This window comes from Sorex fumeus, unplaced genomic scaffold (genome assembly GCF_029834395.1).
Source record: "Sorex fumeus unplaced genomic scaffold, SorFum_2.1 ptg000008l, whole genome shotgun sequence".
Classification (NCBI taxonomy): Eukaryota; Metazoa; Chordata; class Mammalia; order Eulipotyphla; family Soricidae; genus Sorex; species Sorex fumeus.
The window spans coordinates 55151481-55173952 of NW_026606065.1; the positions used below are offsets into that span (position 1 = coordinate 55151481).

At 42.5% G+C, this 22472-nt stretch overlaps 1 protein-coding gene across 1 annotated transcript; it reads right to left on the reverse strand.

Moving 5' to 3' along the window:
• Positions 1-2214: 2214 nt before the first annotated feature.
• Positions 2215-19581, reverse strand: KLF5 (KLF transcription factor 5). The gene is made up of 4 exons (XM_056109861.1): positions 19275-19581; positions 15940-16810; positions 14910-14969; positions 2215-2477 (listed from the first exon to the last, which is right to left on the reverse strand). The coding sequence occupies exons 1-4, from the start codon at positions 19554-19556 to the stop codon at positions 2299-2301; spliced, it is 1392 nt and encodes a 463-aa protein (XP_055965836.1). The 5' UTR covers positions 19557-19581; the 3' UTR covers positions 2215-2298.
• Positions 19582-22472: the final 2891 nt, after the last annotated feature.

The window sequence follows — 22472 nt, forward strand, 5'->3', positions numbered from 1 at the left end:
TCAGGGGACCATATGGGATGTCAGGGAATAAACCCAGGTCCACCATGTGCAAGGCAAACAAACACCCTACCCGCTGTGCTATCGCTCCCGCCACTCACATTGTAATTTTTAAAGATCATTTTGAGGCCAGGAAGTAGCTCAGCCGTAGGGCACTTCCCTTGCACTTGTTAAGCTCCATGCTTGATTTTCATCTGAGACATATGCTAGGCTTACTTTTCTATCTCCTGTCCTAATGCTATCTATTTACAGCAATTTCTCTACCAAGCTGCAATTTTTTTTTTTTAGCATTACTCCGTAACATTCCCCTTTCCACTTAGAATAGTGGAAAAACAGGACTTAGCATGAAAGGGCTGGAGCAGCTGATGTCCCAAGCACTGCAAGGTCTCCAAACCAAGTGTGGACCAAAACAAAAAAGAGGAAAACAATGCGTTTTACCTAATAAAGCTAGTCTTGTTAAGTAGCCTTTGCAATGTGTTCGGGTAATGATCCTGAAAAGTTAGTGCGATCCGTGTGGTGACCAGGAATAGCATAAAGTCCCTCTTTTATTTATCTTAAGCTTGGGTCAATACAGGAAATTTTTTATTCACCTACCCTCAATAAAAAACTTATTTTGGAAAATTACATCATCCAGTTCAATTTTGCTATTATAGGTTTGATAAAAGAAGGCACAACATGGAGTCTTTTAGGCACTTTTTATTTTCCAAAAAAAATTGTCGTTAATATATAAACATCTCATTCTCTCAAAAAATTCTACAACTATACAGCTGTTTGCTCCATTATTTGCATAGGAAATGACCACAATACAAAAATAAGAGGGAAAAAGAAGCAAAACAGCAAACTGATTTATGCGTTTTATGTATGTTTCCACGTATAAACATTTTGAAGCCTTACAAAATATTTACACCATTTGTCATCTATTTACACATTAAGAGCAACTTTTCTAACAAACAAAACTATAATTTATCAAGTTATGAAAATTTTCTAAAAAAACTTACTATATTACCACAAAATAAATAGATAAACAATATTTTAAAAACAAAATTAAATTTTCATTTCAATTAAGACCCCTTTTGGCATTTTGCTTATGTTTTCTGCCCTTTGGTTAACAGCATCAGCATCACATTACTATTTTATATTGCATATATGTAGCACTCGCTTAAGTTTTCAACATGTCACATAATTAAAGGCAGACACTGAGTCAGTATTAACAATAGGTTAACTAAACTCCACTGTAATTTAGGTAAAATTACTGTGTCTCATTGTACATTACATGCAAAATCCACATTAATTGGCATCTAACCAACAGTACTGCACAAGCAAACATCGCTATATGAAAACTGTATCATAAATTCATTTGTTGCCATATGAAAACCATTGAAATCTTTTCAAAAATGATACTGTACTTAGCTTATAGCAAGAGGTTTGACTTTTTTCCATTGTAACTATATTTATGTTCTTGAGTTCACAATTCATATAAAATTCTTTCATATTTAAAATAAACAATCCCATTTAATCAGTGCACAAAATCTGCATTTAAATTCATCTGAACGATTATTTGACACCCCCCCCAAAGAAATGAATTTGGTAATGTTCGAAGAGGTATCTTATCACAAATTCTATTTGTAGATGTAGTCATGGTTATTTTCAACAAAAGAATTATTGATTTTCCCCCAAAAGAATCCTAGAAAACTTGTAATAAACCTATAAAGCTGATTTGCATATTTACAAAATTTTGAATAGCAAATATAGGCAACTCATATCTTTTTTATGAAAAAAAAAAAAAACACATTTGTTCAGTGGCTATTTGCAAATTGCCAGGTACAATGCGTACCTCACCTCTAAGGAATTATCTAATATTGGAAAAAGTAAAATAAAATTACTCGATGTCAAGTAAAATCTTGACATACAATCCAGTCTTCTTCCTGTGCCTGCCAACTGATTTATTCACTAAACACTGTCACATTAAATGATGGTGCTTAGGTAAAAACACTGCAAAACCCCTGTGCCCCCACCCCCAACCCCCGCTGAGATGTTACTGCCTGTCGTGAGATGAGATCTGCTTGAGTAAAGCCATGTACATTACAGCAAGCATTCCAGATTTGTAAAAGGACCAAACACTTTGGTATTAATACATTGTATTCCCTGTTTTCTCAAATATACAAAATATACATTTCCAGTTTTTTTAAATTTTTTTCTTTCTTTTATATATATATATATATAGAGTTAAGTTTGTGGTTTAAAATGTTGCCAAGTGATCTGCAGTGGGACGGGCACAGGTGCAGCGGGGCCCACAGCGGCTCAGTTCTGGTGCCTCTTCATGTGCAGGGCCAGGTGGTCCGAGCGGGAGAAGCTGCGGTTGCACACCCCGCACTGGAAGGGCTTGGCCCCCGTGTGCTTCCGGTAGTGACGGGTCAGCTCGTCTGAGCGTGCGAACCTCCAGTCGCAGCCTTCCCAGGTGCACTTGTACGGCTTCTCACCTGCAGAAGGAAGAGAGCCATGAGCTGGGCTGCTTGCAAGGTGGACGAGCCTGGGAAGGTCCGTTCCCAAAAAACTACGGTCCCAGGGAAGCACAACCCATGAACACCGTGATCGACACAATTTCTAACGAACTCGAGTCAAGGGAACTGTTTTCTTGAACAGTACTGAACGACCAAGAAAAAAAGAAAAATTCCTATGTACTGAGTAAATGGGTATGGTATAACTATCATGACTCCTCTAAGAACATCATTTCTAGACCAACAACCCTGAATTAGATTAGTACAGAAAAATACCTGAGATAACCAAGTGAGGAAAAAATTCTGGAGCTGCTCACATAAACACAGTGAGTTTAAGAACAGTCCTTGACTGCAAGCACATAAAACAGGTCTAGGCCTCCCCAAAATGGACGACCATGATTGAATTTACACCAGCACCAACACTCATGTTTTCTCATACTGCAGGCTAAAGGAAACCAACGCAAGAATGACTCCTAAGATTTTTTCCTTTTTCAATAAAGTGGTAAAGTAGTAAAGTCTTGTGCATTTTTTTCCAGTACTGAGTACTGAGCCCATGGTCTACCTGGCTGAGCTACATTCCCTGGTCCTGCATTTGATACTGAAGTTTTCATTCAAGTCACCCAGTTTCATAGCCCTCTTCACTTCCTAAGAAACGCCCCCCCAGTCTGTATCAACTCTTGCTTGTTGCATTTTCTACTTGTGCGCCAAGGAACGGACGGCGACATGCTCAGTCAATGCATCCCTTACCATGTTAGTCTTCGGAGGGTCTACAGCGTGCTGGTTGCTATTTGTACAATGAGTATTTATAATGTGATCTTCACTGTCAGTTTTAAAACCTTATTTGAGATCATATATCCTCCACCCCTTAAATCCCGAAACCTAAGAACCTTTCACTGAGCATTAACTAATTTCAATTTTATGCTTTGTTTTATTTTGAGGAATATACTGGTTTACTAGAGTGTGAAATAAATCTGTATATTAAAGTACTACTGCTTACTTTGAGCTTTTTATGAATATCTTTTTTAAAACACCCAACAGAGTGTTTTCTTGTGAAAGGGAAGTTCCTCAGAGCTGCCGTGAACACTGGTTACTTAGTACCATGATGAAATTCAACAGCCTTTCTGCCTGATTTAACAGTATCACATTCAGGAAGTTGTAAGATTACTCAACTGAGTACAAATTTTAAAAGACATTGTCCACATCAACTGAGATTTCTACAACCTGTGGTTAATGTATTTTTGCTGTCTTGATAACTGGCCTGACCCTTACACAAAATCCCATAATCACAAAGGACCAATTTTGCCTTTGAAATCTATACCAATTCTTTCTCAGGAGATTTGTCTTTCCACTTCTATGGTATATACTATGCATCTCTCGGCCACTTTTCTGCCCTCCTCTGGCTCTGAATCAAGACACACTTATCTTCTTTTAAGTTCTCTTTGAGGCTCCCAAGTTCCATTTGAAAAACACGCAACAATTCTTCAATTTTTTAAAGTATTTCCGGGGGGGGGGGGGGAAGGGCGCATGGGAATTTGGGGCCACACCTAGCTATGTTTGAAGCTTACGCTGGCTCTGCATTCAGGGATCACTCCTGGGAGGTGAGTTGGGGTGACCATATGGGGTGCTGGGGAATCGAACGTGCAAGCTAAGTGTCTTAGTCATTGCACTGCTGTCTCTCTCTGATCCCCAGTGTTTATTTCCATTCTCTTAATACATTCTAAGAACCTATTACGCTAATACAATCAAACCTTTTCACATGTATTTTTAGTATACAGGAATGTTATAAGGTTAGTAGTAAGTATAACTATCACACAGAAATGTAAATTATACAAAAATTTTGTGCCAATGTTTGTTTTTATTCCTCATGAAAAATAAATCACAAAAACATGCCAGTTAAATGCTCTACTGTCATTTAATGGAAAGGGAAAGTTATTTCTGATGTCTGAGGTGAGGAAAAAAATTCCTAAAGTGCTCCAATTTTAAAAGAAATCATTCTAGTCTTTTAGAATGAAATAACTACATAGCAAGAGAACTAAATTTTCAGAGTTTATTTAAGAAACAAGGGACACTAGACTCTTTTTGTCCACTATTTTCATTGGCTATGAAGCAATAAACTGTACCAATGTTTTTTAAAGTTTACTTTACTGATAGGTTGAAAAACGGTAGCCATTAAAATTTCTCAAGCATTTGGGGTTTTGCTCTCAATTTATGCACATCTATAGCTTACTCAGCCAAGAATACCACCAGTGTCTGGGACAGTTAGTTATGAGGTCCCAGCTTTACTATAAAAGCAAGGACAGCCATTCCCCCACCTGGGGAAGTTTCAATGGGATTTGTTCAAGTATCAACACTGCTCAAGTAAAACATCATAGAGGAAGCTGGTCCCCGATTTCAGTCCAAACAGCAGATTTGGGCCTTTCTTCCTCAGCCAGAAACACTATGCACAGTACTTCTGGGAAACCAAACTGACTTCCTTTAAGTTATTTCAACAGGATAGGGCTTTCAAAAGTTTAATTGGATTTTTACAGAATCTCTTTCCAATGCCACCAATTTAAAATATTTAGTTAAGCTCTTTCAACATCAACCGTATTCTTAAGTTCTCATGCTGTTAACGCAAAAATTTCCAAAGGCAAAAAAAAAAAAAAAAAGAGAGAGACAAGTTTTGTACAGCAGGAAAAACAAGCTGCAACTTTATCTTAAAAAAAAAAAATCCCCAACCTTACTTAAAAAAAAAAGTTAAAGTTAAATAATCTACACTAAAGTAAATCAATCTATGTTATATATAACATATTATCAAAGGAGAGATCAGGCCTCCACATCTATGGAGCCCCTACTCCAAGTCAGGAATTATTCTTTAAGCTCATCCTCACGGTAAGGCAGGCAGAGCTCAAAACAAAAAAATGAACTCCACATTAAGAATCTCAGCTTGCCACTTTTCATCAATATCCTACTTAAGAGTCTTCCATTGGCACTAATATACTCCATAGGGAATGATTACATATATATATAAAATTTTCCAAACATAAGGCCACCTGTGAAAGTCAGTTCAGAAATAACTACTCGACGCCTTACACCCCAGACTGTCTGGGGCAGGCAGAGGGCACACTCGCTAAACCAGCCCCCTGTGAAGATTCGCTTTTAGGACCCTGTAACTGAAACTGTTTGGTGCCGGCAAATAAGCCCCAACTAGCACCTGAAGATACTATTCCTTTATCCCAGGTGAAACAAATTTTAGTGGATTAGTAGAAAAGGACTGCAAAGAATTTCTAAAAACAACTCGAACAATGAACTAACGAAAAAAATTATTGAATCTTTTTCTCTAATGAACAGATAAAAAATTAGTTTGGAACCTCATTACAATACAAAGGGAAGTTTTTCTGCTCTGCTGAACATATTCAATAGACTCATACCAAGGCCTTCCCCTACAACATTCTAATACAGATTTTTCTAACAAAGGAAAAATATGGACAAAATATTTGTTAGAATAGTTGTTTCATGTCACTTCATAATGTGTGTGAGAAAGAAGGCCCCACAGGCCATACGTTGTGTATCAGATCTTCCCAAAATCTTTGGGAGTTGGGGGCAGGAGGGAACCCAACTTATTTACAAGTTTCCTTTCTACTAGCTGAAAGTTAATATAATTACATCTGATAAAGGCTAAAAAAGAGTAAGAATTAAAGCCAATATTTAATAAATACTGTAGCCAATTTTAAGTGATTTGCAAAACAGTAAGATTTATTTTCCAATGTCAAAGAACTTAAAATTTATTGCCTATTCTAAGAATCAAAACAATGCAAACCGATAAAAAGTAATTTTTCAAAATTTACTTCTTAGAGTTTAAGAATCTTTAAAGCTCAACATGATCTTATTTCAGGAATATTTATATCCAGCCGATTATTTCCCCTTACTTAGAGACCTATTAAAAAATCTATGAGAAAGAATAATTCCCGGAGAAACTGATTTCATAAAAAATTAGGAAAAAAACCTCTTTAATTCATTAGATTTTTTTTTTTTTTGCTTTTTTGGGTCACACCCGGCAATGCACAGGAGTTACTCCTGGCTCTGCGCTCAGGAATTATCCCTGGCGGTGGTCAAGGGACCATATGGGATGCTGGGAATCGAACCCGGGTTGGCCCTGTGCAAGGCAAATGCCCTACCCACTGTGCTATTGCTCCAGCCCCAAGTTCATTAGATTTTTAAAATCTAATTAATTTTTTAAATCTAAGTCATTACTTTTTCAGATAAAAAAATCTTTTTATTAATACAGTACATCGCCTGTATTTGGAATACAAGGTTTCTATTTCTAAATTTTATTTCCATAAATTAGTATTTGCAAAATGCACCATTTCCTGTAACATCCCTGTCAACCTGATTAAAATAACTAAGAAGTTCCCTTTTTTCTGCTGATAGTCTTCTCTTCTTTCCTGGTAGACCAGCTTATTTTTTCTTGAAAATCTGATTTGCCTTAACCATTCCAGAATCTTCTAACATTGCAAAAGAACAACCATTCCTGTGTCACTTCTCTGTATTTCCATCACTGAAATTCATTTTGAGCAACTGATTTACATTTGCACATATATATTAAGACTCCAAATAGTTCTACCTGGTCTCCCAAGTAGAAGAATCCTAGCTTATACATACTATCACATACTTGGTGAATCTTCGAAAGGCTCACATTTGGCCCAAGTGTGGCCAACTTGGTTACTTCCGCTTTTCTTCAGTTGTTGTTCTACAGAGCTGAATGGACTTGACGAAAAAAACTACAAAGTCCTAGAAAACTACAAAGTGCTGGTCAAAGACGCAATGGACCATCTCATCAGGCCAGAGAGCTGTACTGTGTCTAACCTACGCTTAAAAGTGGCTTGGTGGTCCTCTGTGTAACAGTGGGATTAACCTCGAGGCTTCTACAGCTGCTACTACCCTAAGGTACAATGGAGGGTGGCAGAGATAGCTCCGCAGGCAGAAGTGCTTGTTTTGCATGTTGGGAGGCCAAGGTTTGAAACTATCACAACCCGAGTACAGCGGGTATGTGTTTGCCTTGCATGCTGCCGACCTGGGTTCGATCCCTGGCGTCCCGTATGGTTCCCCGAGCACCACCAGGAGTTAATTCCTGAGTACAGAGCCAGGAGCAACCCTTGGGCATCACAGGTTGTGACCCAAAAGGCCGAAATAAATAAAAAAGGAACAATAACTAAATAAGTGAATTAAAAAAAAAAACAACAGAAGAAAAAAAATACTGCTACCATTAGAAGAGTTAATACAAAGAAAAGGCCAATATTTGGGAAGGTGAGGGCAGTATATAGTGGGTACTCACGGGGACACTCTGGAGGCGGCTCAGGGACTGTGTGAAACAGAGACCAAACCGGACCTCTCACATGCAAAGCCTGGGTGCTCAGCCCTTTTGCACTACCTCTCAAGCTGCTGTCAGGTTAACCTGGACTAGGAAATTCTTCCTCACTTTTAATGGTTTGTGTCATTCAAGCACTCACCAGTTTATTCCCCCGCCTAGTTTTTTTTCTAATGGAAGTTAGCTCTTGCTATACTTTTGAAAGAGTAACTCATCCTTAGAGTTGCCCATGATCCTGGAATATAAATGCAGGCTGACAGGACAGGGATGCTGCTACAGAGATACTTTCACTAAAGTAGGACATTACTTTGTTCCTAATCTTTTAGTAGAAAAGATGTAGGTCATCAAGTAAACAGCCAGTATATTCTATAGAACTAAAAATATCTACCAAAGTAAAAATTTTGGTAACTAAATTATCTTTTTAAAATATAATATTACACTATACATATTCCTTTTACCTTCATTAGACTCCGCTCTCAACTTCTATAATTCAACAATTCTATTTAAGTCAACACATGGACTATCTTCTCCCACTAATACAGAACACAAAAGACAGGTCTTTGGAATTTGCACTGATCAGCTAAAAATATCTACTAAATTAAATTATACTTAACCTTCAAAGGAATTTATCATCTCAAATAATGTTGAAACGATTTCCTATATAAATGTTTTTCAAATGAAAGAATACATCCTAGAAACAATATTTCATCTTCCTAACTAGGGGATCCCGAGCACCACACATATTCCCCTGAACAGAGTAAGGTTAAGTTAGAATAAGCCCTAAGCAGCGACAGGCTATGGCCCAAAAACCCAAAAAGCAAAACTGTTTCTGGGAACCTGGGATGTGGCTCAGTCTCGGAGTGCTCACTTGTGTTAGACATATGAACATGTGAAGTACTGAGTTTAATCCACAGCGCACACATAGACAGACACGCAGACACACACACCCCAACACCACCACCGGCACATGTTTCTGGACTGGGGAGGTAATCGAGGCTACTAGCACATGCTTTGCAAGGTGGAGAACTGGGGTCAGTCCACCAGCACCACATGGTCTTCCAAAAGCCAGCCCAAACACTAAAAGTTTACTTTTTTATGTTTAAAAATACCTTCTCAGGGGTCTGAACTAAAAAGTCTTTTCCACCAAGTTATTACTTTTTATACATAAGCCTAAACGTGACAATACAAAAAAACAAAACTCAAAGCTGCAAATGAAAAAGGAGGGTTGAAAACAACCGCACACCTAACTCGTAACATCTATAATACTGGCTAAGTGTGCCACTCCTTTCCTCCATGATTTTCAAACAAGAATTTTTTTTTAATGCTTTTCTGTTTTGAAAAACTTTTTTGCTTCTACTAAAACACAGGTTGCTAGGTTAACCAATCTTGATCTCTGGGTCCTAGATGCATGATCTCCATAAAGGCTCATAAAAGTATCTATAGGAAATATTAATATTAAACAAGAAATAATTCTCCAAAAGTGAGATCTCGTTCCTATTTGTAAAAGCCCTTCCTCCTTTACCAAATCTACAAAGAAAAAAAAAAAAGAGAAAGATTTTGTATCAGAAAATGTTATTTCTTTTAGTGGGGAATACTAGGAATGAAAATATCTTTACTGAGGAGTTTATTTGATTTGGAGGATTTGGTGTGGGCCACACCCAACAGCACTTGGGTGACTCCTGGCTCTGTGCTCGAGGAATGCTCTCGGCAGTGCTTAGGGAACCATGCGCTGAGAAATTCTTTCATAAAAATATCACAATATAGGGGCTGGAGCAAAAATCCAGCAGGTAAGGTATTTACCTTATACATGGATGACCCGGGTTCGACCGGGTGCAATCCCCAGCATCCCATATGATCCCCCCAAGCACCACCAGGAATAATTCCTGAGTGCAGAGCCAGGAGTAACCCCTGAACACTGCCAGGTTTGCCACCCCCGAAACAAAAATAATTCTAATATATTCCATGGATAACTCTAGAGCAAAGAATTAGATAGGAATTCTATATCCAAGAATGTTTTATGTTGGGGCCATACCCAGCAGTGCTCAGGGCTTACTCCTGACTGGATCAGGAGACCAGACATATATGGTGCCTGAGCTAGAACCCAGGTCAGCGCATGCAAAGCAAGGGCCCGCCCTACTCTCTCTCCCGCCCGAACCGTGAGGGCTTTTTCATACCCAAACTGAAACTAAAAATAATATTTAGGATGAAGTTCATTCTTAAACACAATCTCAGTGTAAAATGGTGTGCTCAAGACAGTCCATTTGGATTCCATGCTATCTGTACATTCCCATGGCCTTTAGTGGGGGAGGTTTGCAACTGTCCTTTTCTTGACTACTGCTGGCAAGGCACCCCGGAATCATGGAGTGCATAGCCCAGGCAGAGTCGGAGTTACGTGATCTGATCCGAGCGCTGTGTGTGCTGGTCCAACTGCTAGTTGGCGGCCCTATTCGAGATAGCCTCGAATGATGCATGGCCTAAAAGCGGTACCATTCCCTAGTTTCCGACTGCAGTAGCGTGTTCTCTAGAGGTAAGTGCACAGCCACATGAGCAAAAGTCAGTCAAATTTCAAACATCTGTATTTAGTTCATTATTTTCTTCCTGGAATTTCTTCCCTTGGGACGTGCTTTTTACTCAAGTGTGAACAATTTTCAAAGCAACTTTCACACTCTCTTCGTCAAACACTAACTCAACTTACGGCACTCATCGACAAGCCATGAAATGGCATCAGTGATAAGAAAAGATTTCTTTGGAACCGGAGAGATAACTCAATAGGCCGAGCATGAGCTTGACAAGCAGGAGGCCTGGATCTGATGTCCCGTAACACGCAGTTTTAGTTAAGCATTGCCAGGGGTGACACCTACATACAGTTCCTGAACACCACGGGGTGGGTGCATCCCCCATACAAATAAACAAACAAAAATGGAACAATTTGGAGACTGGAGAGTTAGGACAGGAGTTAAGGAGCTGGCCTCGCATGGTGATTTCAGTTCAGGCCTTGGCATCTCACGGTTCCTTGGGCACTGAGAGCAACCTCCAAGCACAGAGCACGGAGTAGTTCCAACCACTACGAGGAGTGGTCCACAATGGCCCTCCAAAATGAAACAAAATAATAGAAACAACTTACTGCAAATTTTTCTTTTGCTTCATATTTTAAGGTCTTCGTGTTGTGTTTTGCGGGTTTTTTTGTTTTGTTTTGTTTTTTAGTCAAGCCCATACTTAAAAGTGTTTTTAAATCTTAAATTTTCATCATGAAATTAAAGAATAGTAAGGTGTCTGAGCATAAATTATACTGCTGCCGGTGGTAGATTATTCTATTTGATTCATGACTCAATTTACTAGCCATGTTTTGTAAGAGCAGAATAGTAGATGTTTTATGTTTTCTTTGGGGGGGGTGGGATAGCACTGGTGCTTTGAGCTATCTTTCCCCCCACCCAGATGAATCTTTTTTTAAAGAGGCTTAGGAGCACCTTTCAGATGAAAATAGGAATAGCTCTTGTACACAGACCATGAAGTTTCAGCATAATGCTTACACTTAAATGCTTAGAAAAAGTACAATTATTTGTTTCTTTGAAAATATACTACTTCTTGACACGTACTTAAAAGCAACTATAATTATATCTAACCAGAGGCATGACAAGTATACACACAAATTACAAACAACACACACAAACACCCACACATCCATAAGGGGTTGCCTCTAAAAGCCTCTATGTATGTTGTCGTGTGTCGGTAAAGACAACTTTGGGTCTATCTCCTAAATCCTGGGAGACACGCAACATCTCAAATATTCTGTTCAACCACATAAAGACAATCTTGTGTATGCTTTCCAAAATAACAAAATCACAGTGTACGAACTTAGAAAAACTTATTCAAGAAATAGACATCTATCCTTTCATCCCATTTAAAAAAAAAAAGTTTTGTTTTGGAAAGACTATTTTCTGGGGTTCAATTTGCAAGCTAAGAGTTTATAATCTACAAGCCCAGAATAAGCAATTAAAAAGAACTCAGATGTAGATTGTTTTAATTACTTGAATCATTTTTAAAACATAAGGTAACCTGACATTTTAAAGCAATTGCAATTATAGCCTAGAAATGCTAGTATATTTCACATTCTGTCCATAAGAAGTATAATCTTTAAAAAAAAAAGTATATATAAACTACAAGCTCAACATTTCGATGAATTGCTTTTCAGCGCCCCCTAATCAACTGCCCCGGAGGAAGAGTGAAGACACAAACTAAAGCTATTAAATGGAAGATGTTATTTCAGAACTGACTGGGTCTCAAAAGGGGGAAAAAAAAAAGGAGGTTCCCTCTGGCTCCAGATACATCCAGTTAAAAACAGAGTGAGGAGGATGCAAGGAGAGCGCAGGTAATTTTTAAAGGCATTGTCTAGAAACCAGAAATGAGGAGAAAACAACCTCAATGTTCTATGATTACCCAAGAACGGGTTTAGCCAGATGAACAAGTCTGCTACAATCCCTCATCGTCCCCCCCACCCCCAGGCATTTGAAAGACTATCAAACAAACTTTATTAAACTGGATTATATGGTCTCTCACTCATTAAACATCCGAAGGCCACACGTTTATGATCAGGTGAAAAAAAAAGTTGATGCATAGGACGCAAATTAGGCTGAGGTCCTCTTTTTAGTTTGTTTTTACTAGTACAAGCATTGTTAAGACAACCCACTATTAAATTTCTTTGCCAGCAGGTCAAGTTCCAGAATCCCAAGTATAAGCATTCAGAGCACTAAACCCTGACAAGGTTGCAAGGCCATTTAGATATGCTTTGCCTACAATTCCTGCAATAACCAGGTGATTACATCTCTATATACAGCTGCACTCCCCTTTTATTAGGAGACTTTAGCCTCATGAAAAAAACGTGCTTCTCTGTCCTATCTCCCGTTTCAAGGACTTTCAGAGAAGAAAAAACGATCATTCGAAATTGTCTAAGTTATTTACACTTCCCTTCAATCAATGCAGATAAAAAAACAAACAATTTCAAAGCATCCTTGACATAATGTTCTGTAGAGGGGTATTTTAAATTCAGTGCTTCTGTAGGGAGTGTTTACTTGGCCTTGCTATTTTATCTAGGAAAATTTAGATTGTTTTATCCTATTTTTAAAAGTTCCCAGCACAGCCCTATATACGCTGAATCCTTCCTTGCACATAATTCTTCTGATTCCAAAATCTTGATGAAGATATCAATTAAGGTTATTGATAAATACATCTTTTGTTTAAAATTAATTTCTCAAAAAGCCCTGAAATCTACCACATGTCATCAGGTAACAACTTAGATTTAATAAGTTGTTCTCAGTACTAGGATATACCAAGCAATGCTTCCACCCATGCGTACAAAATGTCTGCAATCATATTCCTCTCAGTGTTCTAGTTCAGCACTGACCTTTGTTCAAAGGCTTTTACTTTTTAATGCAGCAATTAGAGATAACTACTTCACTTATCAAAACTCTATTTCCATAGTAACATCTAGCCCGGGGAGATTCAAGTCCTTACACTAATCCAACAACCCATTCAAAGATCCGTTTGAATACTTTGGTTTCCATAGAAATGACGGAATAAAACATTTTGCTAGGTTATTGCTTTTATTAGCAAACTTATTCCTTGAACTTTAGGTAAAGCTACATTTACGCAGGGCAAAATAACAATTGCTTTATGTAAGTTCTTTCAGGGCTGCTAAGGAAAAAAATCACAAATAGCGACTATCTTAACATTTGAAAACATTTGGAGTATTGGGAAAATTTTAAAGCAAGCCATGTTAGTTTGGTCCTAAAATGAATTCTGATACTTTCTTTAAGATTCTTAAAATGTACTAGTAGAGATCTAATAAATACTAAAAATGGGTTAAATTTAGGAGCACATGTTTTTCCGGGAGAAGGGGATTTGAGTCACAATAGGTGACACGCAGGGCTTACGCCTGGCTCAGTTGGCTCAGGGATCATTCCCTGTAGTGCTGAGGACTACTGTAAGGTTGGCTGCATGCAGGAAAGCACTTCAACTAAGCCCTACACTATTCTCTCCAGCCATTAGCACTTTTTAAATAAAGATCAAACAACTAGAATCAAATCACCCATCAAATCAGGGCCCAGGAAGGGTGCTGCTGAAGTTTGTAGGGTTTTTTGGACCACACCCTGCATGCTGTGTCCCCGGCTATTCCCAGTGTGGTGCTCAGGGAATCACTGGCCTGGGTCTGAACCCGTAGCTCCTGCGAGTACACTGACGACCTTAGTATCATCTCTCTGGTCCCAATCTTCCTGGTCCCCTCAGACTAACTTTTCTGGTAGGCTGCACCCGGTAGCGCTCAAGCCTTACTCGGGGCTCTGCGCTCAGTCATCACCACTTGGGGGACCAAAATGGGGTACCCAGATGGATCCGGGTTAGCCGTAGAGTTAACTTTTAAACCATAACTCTGCCTTTGCTTTTTATACTTTGTGATTTCTGTGTTTGCATTAAACACAGAAATGTGGAGCTAAAGGCAAAACTGAAGATACTATGTGTTACACAGTCACACTTCTCATGCTGAGTGCAAGTTTTAGTATTTGATACAGCTCTATGAAAGCCAATGGATTACTTCTTGATGGAGAAAATGTTACCCATTTTTTTTTCTCCCCTTTTACCATAGGAATATCAAAATGTTTATATACAGGCAGGGTCACAGGGAGAGCGCTCCAAGGGCTGAGCTCCTGACTTGCATGAAGGAGGCCTAGGTTCAATCCCAGAACCACATAGTCCGTGATCACCTCCTGGTGTAGCTTAAATTAATGTTTTTTAAATCCCATTAGTAAACATCTTTTTTTTTTTTTTTGCATTGAGTACTTCTCTATGAGATTATATGGTAAAGCCTAGGCCTTGGTGAAGAATACTAGCTTTCCTGGAACGAAATTTATTCACTGAACTGAATTTTGAGCCAAGCCAGTGCTGAAAAGGTAGGCCACTAAAAAAATAAAAGTTGACAGAATAAAGAAGAGATCAAATACGTGTTGGCTTTTAAAAGGATGAATACCACTCACACTATTTACACAACTCACAGAATTAACAAGAAAATTACATACCAGTATGAGTCCTCAGGTGAGCTTTTAAATGAGAAGACTTTGTATAAACTTTTGTGCAGCCTGAAATAAAAGAGGAGAGGAAGAACAGCTTGTCATTTTGGAGATCCTTTTGAAATCTTTACATTTGATGATTCAGTGTTTAAAATCTGTCTTTAAAGAAGAAATCTCTCATACTAGAGATATCTGAAGCTTCAGTTTTAAAAGTTTTACAGAGAGCTCCCTTATTACAGATATAAAGTGATTTACTTTATATTACACTTTAGTAGGAAAGAATTAAAACAATCAAGCCAACCTATAAAGTTTTTTAAAATGTGCTCATATTCCAGTGGGTATTTTGTACGAGTAATATACTTTAGTAACTTAAAAAAAAATGGTTCAAAAGCTGACAATGTGAAACCACGATCTAAAAGACCAGCTCTCTATACGCCTACATTTGCTTTTCATTTAGCGCATCATAATATGTACCAAAGTTCAATAAGACTATCCAGTATTGATCATAAGCTAGCATATGTGGGTAACCTGATGTACTACCATCAGCAATTTGACCCTCAAATGTTATCTACCATCAGAATAGCAGCCCACTGATCCCCACTTCATGATAAGGCCAACTTCTCTTCCCGTATTTAATCTTCGTCAAATTTTGGTCACTATGTCAAAATAATTCTGACATAACTAGAAATTTAAATAATTATGTACCGTGGTATGGCCTAGAGATCAGAATATATATTAAAAAAGGGGGGGGGCAGTTTGGGTCACACCCGGCAGTGAGCAGGGCTTACTCCTGGCTCCATGCTCAGGGATCACTCCTAGAGGGCTCAGGGTATCATATGGCGTACGGGGATCAAACACAAGCCGGCCGTGTGCAAGGGAAATGCCTTAGGAGCTTCACTATCACTCCGGCCCCCTGAAAATAAAAACTGATTGCCAGAAATTACTACATTTATGTGAAATTTTAAACCCTGAGGTTTAAAGGCCTATCCTATCCAAAACACCAAACACCTGAAAGCTCCACTATGCTCAGATCACTCACCAGGATAATCACAGTAGTGGATGCGTCTTTTCTCCAGATCGGGGTTACTCCTTCTGTTGTATCTGACAGGCTGGATGTTTTGTGAACTGACTGGCAGGGTGGCAGGCAAATTTGGATTATGAATTGCCAGTTTAGAAGCAATTGTAGCAGCGTAGGATGGAGGTGGGGTTAAATTCTGGAGCATTTCTGCTTGTCTATCTGGACTTCCAGGCTCTGAGCTGGGTGGTGAGGGGGGAAAGTAAGTGGCCTGTTGTGGCAGAAACTGACTTGGCATTGTGTATGTGCACGGGGGCAAGCCCTGGAACTGTTTCATTGCAGTCTGCGGTACAGCAGAGGTGTGTGTGTTAAGGCCTGCCATGGTGGCTGACATAGATACGTTAAGAGTGTCCATTACTGCTTGGTTGGTGGAACTGGGCATATCTAGATCCGGTGTATTCAGTAGCTGGTACAGGTGGCCCTGCTGGGGAGGGACTGAAAGATGAAGATCTGGTGTAGGAAGTTCTTGTTTGATGAAAATATTGTTCACCTCTGGAGCTGCGGTCTGGTGGGAGCTGAATATACTGGTGAACTCAGGGAGGGCCTGGGTCGGGGCTGGAGGAGGGGCAGTCGTCTCACTCTGGTGGCTGAAAATGGTAACAGGTTCTGTCTTGATGTGTGTTACGCACGGTCTCTGGGTTTTGTAGAGGCCAGTTCTCAGGTGAGTGATGTCGGGGAGGAAGACGTTCATGTTGATACTGTACGGTAGCCCTTCACTGTCAGTGAAGAACTGGTCTACGACTGAGGCACTGTCACGTCTATACTTTTTATGCTCTGGAATTATAGAAACTGGAGGAAGCTGAGGTGTCAGATATTTCTCCATTTCACATCTTGTCTAAAAAAGAAGAGACACGAACATGCATAATTCACTTACTTTGTTTTAGAAAGGCCAAGCCAAGCAAGTGCTTACTAAAAATCCCCACCAGTACTCAGGCAAACGCTGGAGTGTGGCTTATTTGTTCAGGTTCCTCTATGGTGTAACAACTGGTTTATGAAAACCTTACAAACGCATGAAAACCTTATAACATGTGTAGGGTTATACGCCACAATCGGAGAGGCTAATCAGGAAAACAAGAGGCAAACCGAAAACATGCAACTTCTTCATGCAATAACTATGCATATTTATTATCACTTAAAAACTGAAAGTCCCTGCCCCATAACAATTACATTTGTAGTTCAGAGTATTATAATACACACAGTGCAAGCTATCTTGATTCTCGTTCATGTCGTAAATAAAATATGCTATATTAAAAAAAAGGGAGGGGTGGACAAACCTTAAAAGCAATGCCACAAAATTATTTTCTGTCGATAGTGGTTGGGTCAAAATATCTAATAGAAAGCAGACTGAGGCTATTTCAGGGTCTTTTCTTGTTTTCTGCTCAACGGAAACTTAAATACGCTCTGAACAAAACACAGTGCCCACCGAGAGAACCAAACTCCGCATTCAACATTTGCTCTAAATGTTGATTTTAATCAGCAGATTCCGTAATTGGTTAATATGATAATGAAACGTTCCTATTCATATCCCTATCTGAGACAGATCTTTAATTACCTAAGGGAAAATCACTCCCTTGGTAGAGTGGTGTTAAGGGGCCGTGGGTGGGAGAGGCAGTGGATCACCAACACAGTCACCAGCAAAACATTTATCACGTTGTCCTCCGTCAGCCAATGCTACATTCCCCCTGACCCTGTAAAAAGCTCAGTCATCTCTCATCCTCTGAAATAACCAGCCCCGTTTTCAAATGATTGAAATGGGGTGGGGTGGGGTGGGGTGGGGGGGTGGGGAGGGGCGGCTTGGACACACTCCAGCCAGTTATCCCGCGGCAATCTTTTTTTTTTTTTAACCTCGCCGCCCCCCCTTAGTGTCACATAAGCAGTTTTTCCAACACCGCGAAGGGAAATTTCCAAAGAAAGAAAAATAAAACAACTTGATGGCCCTTCCGAGGGGCGAAATAAACGCAGCCCCACTCGCAAGTGACTTCCAAAAGCGGTTCATTTGGGGACCCGGTATCATCCGACAGAGATGCCCGCGGGATTTCCCGGACGGGCGCGATTTAAAAATAAAAATTAAAGCTCTGGCCATGTGAGTCACGGATCTGATGCATGTCCCTGTCCTTTCGCAGCACGGCGACACGCGCAGGACAACCCCCCCCACCCCACCCCACTCCCCCACCCCGCCGCCCGCCGCAGGAGCGCAAAGGCACTGCAACACCCAACGGGCTGCTCGGGGAGGGGGGAAAAGCGTCCTCAAAGTCTCGAAATAAACCCAACTTAAACCCTTTCGTGCACTCCCGCTCCCGCGGTGGTTAGTGGTTTCTGCTTTTAGCTCTTCCAGCTGTTTGCATGTGGGTATGTTTCCAATTTTTTTTTCCTCTGTCTCTCTCTCTCTTCCCTGGGACAGGCTAAAAAGTCCCGGCAAGTTTTGTTCTTTTTTTTTTAGGTTGTTGTTGTTGTGTGCGTGTGTGTGTGTGTGTGTGTTTCTGGGGCTCTAAGATTCCCTGCGTGGGCGAAAGAAACAGGCGGTTGCTCTAATTCGGCTGCCGGGCAAGTGCAGAGCCAACTGCCAGCTCTCGATGCGGGGAGGAAACGGACGCGCGCACCAAGAAAAACAACACCCCAAGTTATTTTTTGGGTGTGTGCGCGCCTCTTTTTTTCTTTTTTAATCAATATATTTTTTTCTTTGAAGGGAAAAAACTAGGTGCTCCCACCCACTCTGGCGCGAGTCTCTCCTAGCTCGCATCAGAAGCTGGTCTCGCTCCTGGCGCATGAAACCAACCAGCACCCCGGGGCGGGCGGGGGACCCTCCCCGTGCGGCGCCCCGACCGTGCGCCCGCGCCTAGGTCTGGGGGGGGAAGCGAAGGGGGTCCGGAGGGACCCCCAAGGCCACGGCTACAGGTTGCGGGGCGGGGACGGGGGCAGGAGGAGGGACTCGAGAAAGTCCAGCTGCGCCGGGCTCAGGCGGGAGGTCCCGCGCCCTCCCCGCGACAGCCGGGAAGGCACACCCCACTGCAAGGTGCGCGCTCCCTCCTGAACCTCCCCGGGGCCGGACGCACCTGGGACCGCGCCCCCCGGCCGCGCTCCCTCCGTCCCCTCCCCGGGGGGTGGGGTGGGGGGGAAAGGGACCCGCACGGCTGCCCCGCTCCGGCTCCCGGGACGCCCCGTGGCCGCGGCCCGAGCCTGGAGCGGCCCCTGTCGCCCGCGCGTCGCAGCGGCGGGGACACGCCCGAGCCCGGGAGCAGGAGGAGGAGGAGGAGGAGGAGCGGGAGGAGGAGGAGGGCGGCGGCGGCGGCCGTGCCTACCTGGACCAGCTCCTCGGCCGGCAGCCGGGGGCCCGCGGCGGGCGGCGGCGGCGCGGGCTGCGGGGCGGCGGGTGGCGGGTGGTGGTGCTGGTGGTGCCCCTGCGGCGGCGGCGGCGGCGGCGGGTGCTTGAGCTCGTCCCCCGCGAAGAGCGCCGCGTCGCGGGCCGGGGTCGCGGCGCCCAGCACGGGCTTGAGCTGCGCGAACACGGGCTCGTCCTGCGCGGCCGGCAGCGGGGCCACGGGGCCCAGGCGGGCGCTCATGGTCAGCACCCGCGTCGCCATGGGCACGCTCCGGGCGGGAGGGGCGCGGGCGGCGGGCGGCGGGCGGGTGGGCGCGGGCGGCGGGCGGCACGCGTGGCCCACGCGCGGGCGGGCGAGTCCCGGGGCGCGGACCCCCTGCCAGCCGCGGGCGCGGAGGGGAAACTCTTCCGCGCCGCCACGCGCGAACGCCGACGTCCTCCCGGCGGCCACTTTCTCCCGCCCCGCCCCGGCGAGCGCCTTTTTTTTTCCTCTTCGCTTTTCCTCTCCGGGTCCTCGGAGCCCGCTCCTGCCGCCTCCGGTCTCCGCGAGCCGAGTGCGAGCGCGCGTACCTGCCCCGCGACTGCTGACACTCGGCGCCCGCCTCTATTTGACCCGACTCCCGGCGGGCGGGGCCGGCCCGCCAGACTGACGGCGGACGGGCCAATGGTGGGGCCCCGAGGCGGGGCCGGCCGGGACGATCAGCCTATGAGCGCGGAGGAGGCCGCCGGGAGCCCCGCCCCCTCCGGGCCGACCGCACCCCTCGCCGGGGCCACGAGCTGCGCGCGCGGGGCGGCCGCGCAGTTTGTACACAAGTTCCCTGACAGATTGGGCCGGCGGAGCCGGGGGCGGGGGGACGGAGCAGAGAGGGTGGACGGAAGAGAGGGAATCGGGGTGGAGACGTGGAGGGGGAGGTCTGCCGAGCGCTCCCCGCCAGGATTAGGGGGAGAGAGAAAGAAAAAAAAAATAAAAGGAGCATTTGCACGTCTTAGGTGTTGTGCAAGGGACCCGAAACTCCCCAGCTGAAATCCAGGCGGCGGCTCGCTGGGGGCGCTCAGGTTTTGCAGGACCTGCTTAAGGCGTGTGTATTTTTAAATGCACCGAATGTACTTTTCTCTTAGCGGAAGGCTAGGGGCGGTGTGATAAACAAATTGAAAAGCAGCTCCGGTCTCCGGCGTATCCTTAGCAGCGGAGCTCGCCCTGCAGCAGAGCGAATTTCGGACAGCCCGGAGTGGTTTGGTCCCATGCGAAAGAGTGTGTGTTTTTAAGTCCCGGCAGAAAACCTTGTGGTCCGCACCCCCCCCTCCCCACCCACCCCTGACCCCACCCTGCTACCCAACACACACCGCATTTCAGTGATCAGAAGTTGTTTCCACGCGTGTTTCTACCTCGTCTCCGTGAATGGTGGGGGGCGGGAAGGGGGCGGGGGCGAGGAGGGGCCGAGGGAAGTTGGAGGGTTTGTTTTTTGGTTATTTTTGTTGTTGTTGTTTCTTTTTTTTTTTTCTTCTTTTCATTTGCAAAGTGTTCGTTTCAGCCAAAGCTAGGCATCTAATTTAAGCACCATCAAGTGTTTTTAGGTAGAGTTTTTCAGCTTTGGGCTATTTTGGGGGCTGGAACTGGATGTTCAAAAAAGAAAGAAAAATGAGAGTTCGACAGTTGGCAAACAGAAACGCAGCCCATTTTTACCTTGACACCGTGGTGGCACCTTTTCCTGCGAAGAGACAGCCTCAGGAGTCCCCAAACTTGAGACACGCCGGAGCTCCGGACTGTGGAAATCCTAATTTGGTGGAAAGTAAGAGTCGAATACAGCACCGTCCATTTGCTACCTTCTCATGGGAAGGAGAATTTTTGCCAGCAATCACCTAAGGAAAAACCACTTCCTTTAATCCTTAATGTTCTTGTACATGATTTTATCTGCCCTACTGAGAAGCCGGAACAACAACCTGCAATAAAAATGCCTGGAATATTATTACATATGTATGTATGTTGATGGCACACTGTAACCATTAGACAGTTCTGCATTTGCCACAGAATAAGCTCATCAATTCACAGTGAAACAGCTTTTTAAAGAGTTTTTAGAAAAATGCTCCCTTCAAAGCCTGGACGTAGGTCCGATGACATGCAAAGCTCTCCTTTCGGTGTTCAGATTTTTAAAGATTAATATTCACATAGAAATGAGAGGTGTTTATACCTAGCCTAATTATGTTCTGAAGTAGATGTTTTTCTCCCTTTTTATCCTCTTCCTGATTCATGCTTCTTTTTTTATAGCTGCGATAACTTTCAGACAATGGTTGATCACAGCTTTCATGTTGTCAAAATATTATTTCATAAGAATTTTTGTAAATTTTTTCTCAGTAATTCCAGTCATCCTTGAAAAGATGCCTTATGTTTAGCTAATTGCAGTTTAAAAATTTTTATCTTAAAACTGTCCTGACTTTCTCAAATAAATCAGTAACTGAGAGAAGATCAGTTTTATGGGACAGAATATAGTTAAATATGAGATTTAAGGGAACTTGAAAAAGTTTGTAAGGTCTTTTGTTAAGGTTGGTATTATAACCAAAGTATGATAAAAGATAATTCATACTTTATATTAACTTTTATTTTAAATCTAACTTAGACTTACTGCCACTCAGATATATTTTAATCTGCTTTAAGCGTAGCTAGACCTTTCCTTTTTTTCTTTTTAACCAGGTTCAGTGGCCTCTTATTTCAACCTAAATTTTCACAGCAATAAATTCCAATTCATTTGCTAGAAAAGGTTTTCTATTTCACACCATTGTAACCTGCTTTCACTTCCAAAAACTTTATTAATTTGCAAAAGAACCCCAGCTACCCGATCATTTTTAATATTTTAACATTTTGATAATCCCGTTTACTGGTTTTCTTCTTTGTTTTTCTTTTTCACATTCCCCCTATGGGGATGAATCTGTCTATGGTTGGGCTTGCAGCACATTTGCACTAAAAACCTGAATACAATCTTTCTTTTCCACCCTCACCTACAGTAGTGATGATTTAAATTTCATTTCTGACACAAGGATTCATGAAATAGGAATACCACTTTGAAGTCTAGTTTCTCTGAAATGCCCAGCTCTGCAATCTCACAGAAAATAACTAGTTCAGCACGGCACAATGGTACGGAAATTGGAAAGTAATCCTTTTCTGAGACATTTGCCATGCAGT

What these genes read in the sequence shown, in the direction of transcription:
- KLF5 (XM_056109861.1), bottom strand. Translation starts at nt 19,556, where the DNA reads ATGGCGACGCGGGTGCTGACCATGAGCGCCCGCCTGGGCCCCGTGGCC. An exon ending in CGGCCGAGGAGCTGGTCCAG is followed by an intron (nt 16,811 to 19,274) that starts GTAGGCACGGCC and finishes CTTCTTTTTTAG; the next exon opens with ACAAGATGTGAAATGGAGAA. An exon ending in CCACTACTGTGATTATCCTG is followed by an intron (nt 14,970 to 15,939) that starts GTGAGTGATCTG and finishes CTTTTATTTCAG; the next exon opens with GCTGCACAAAAGTTTATACA.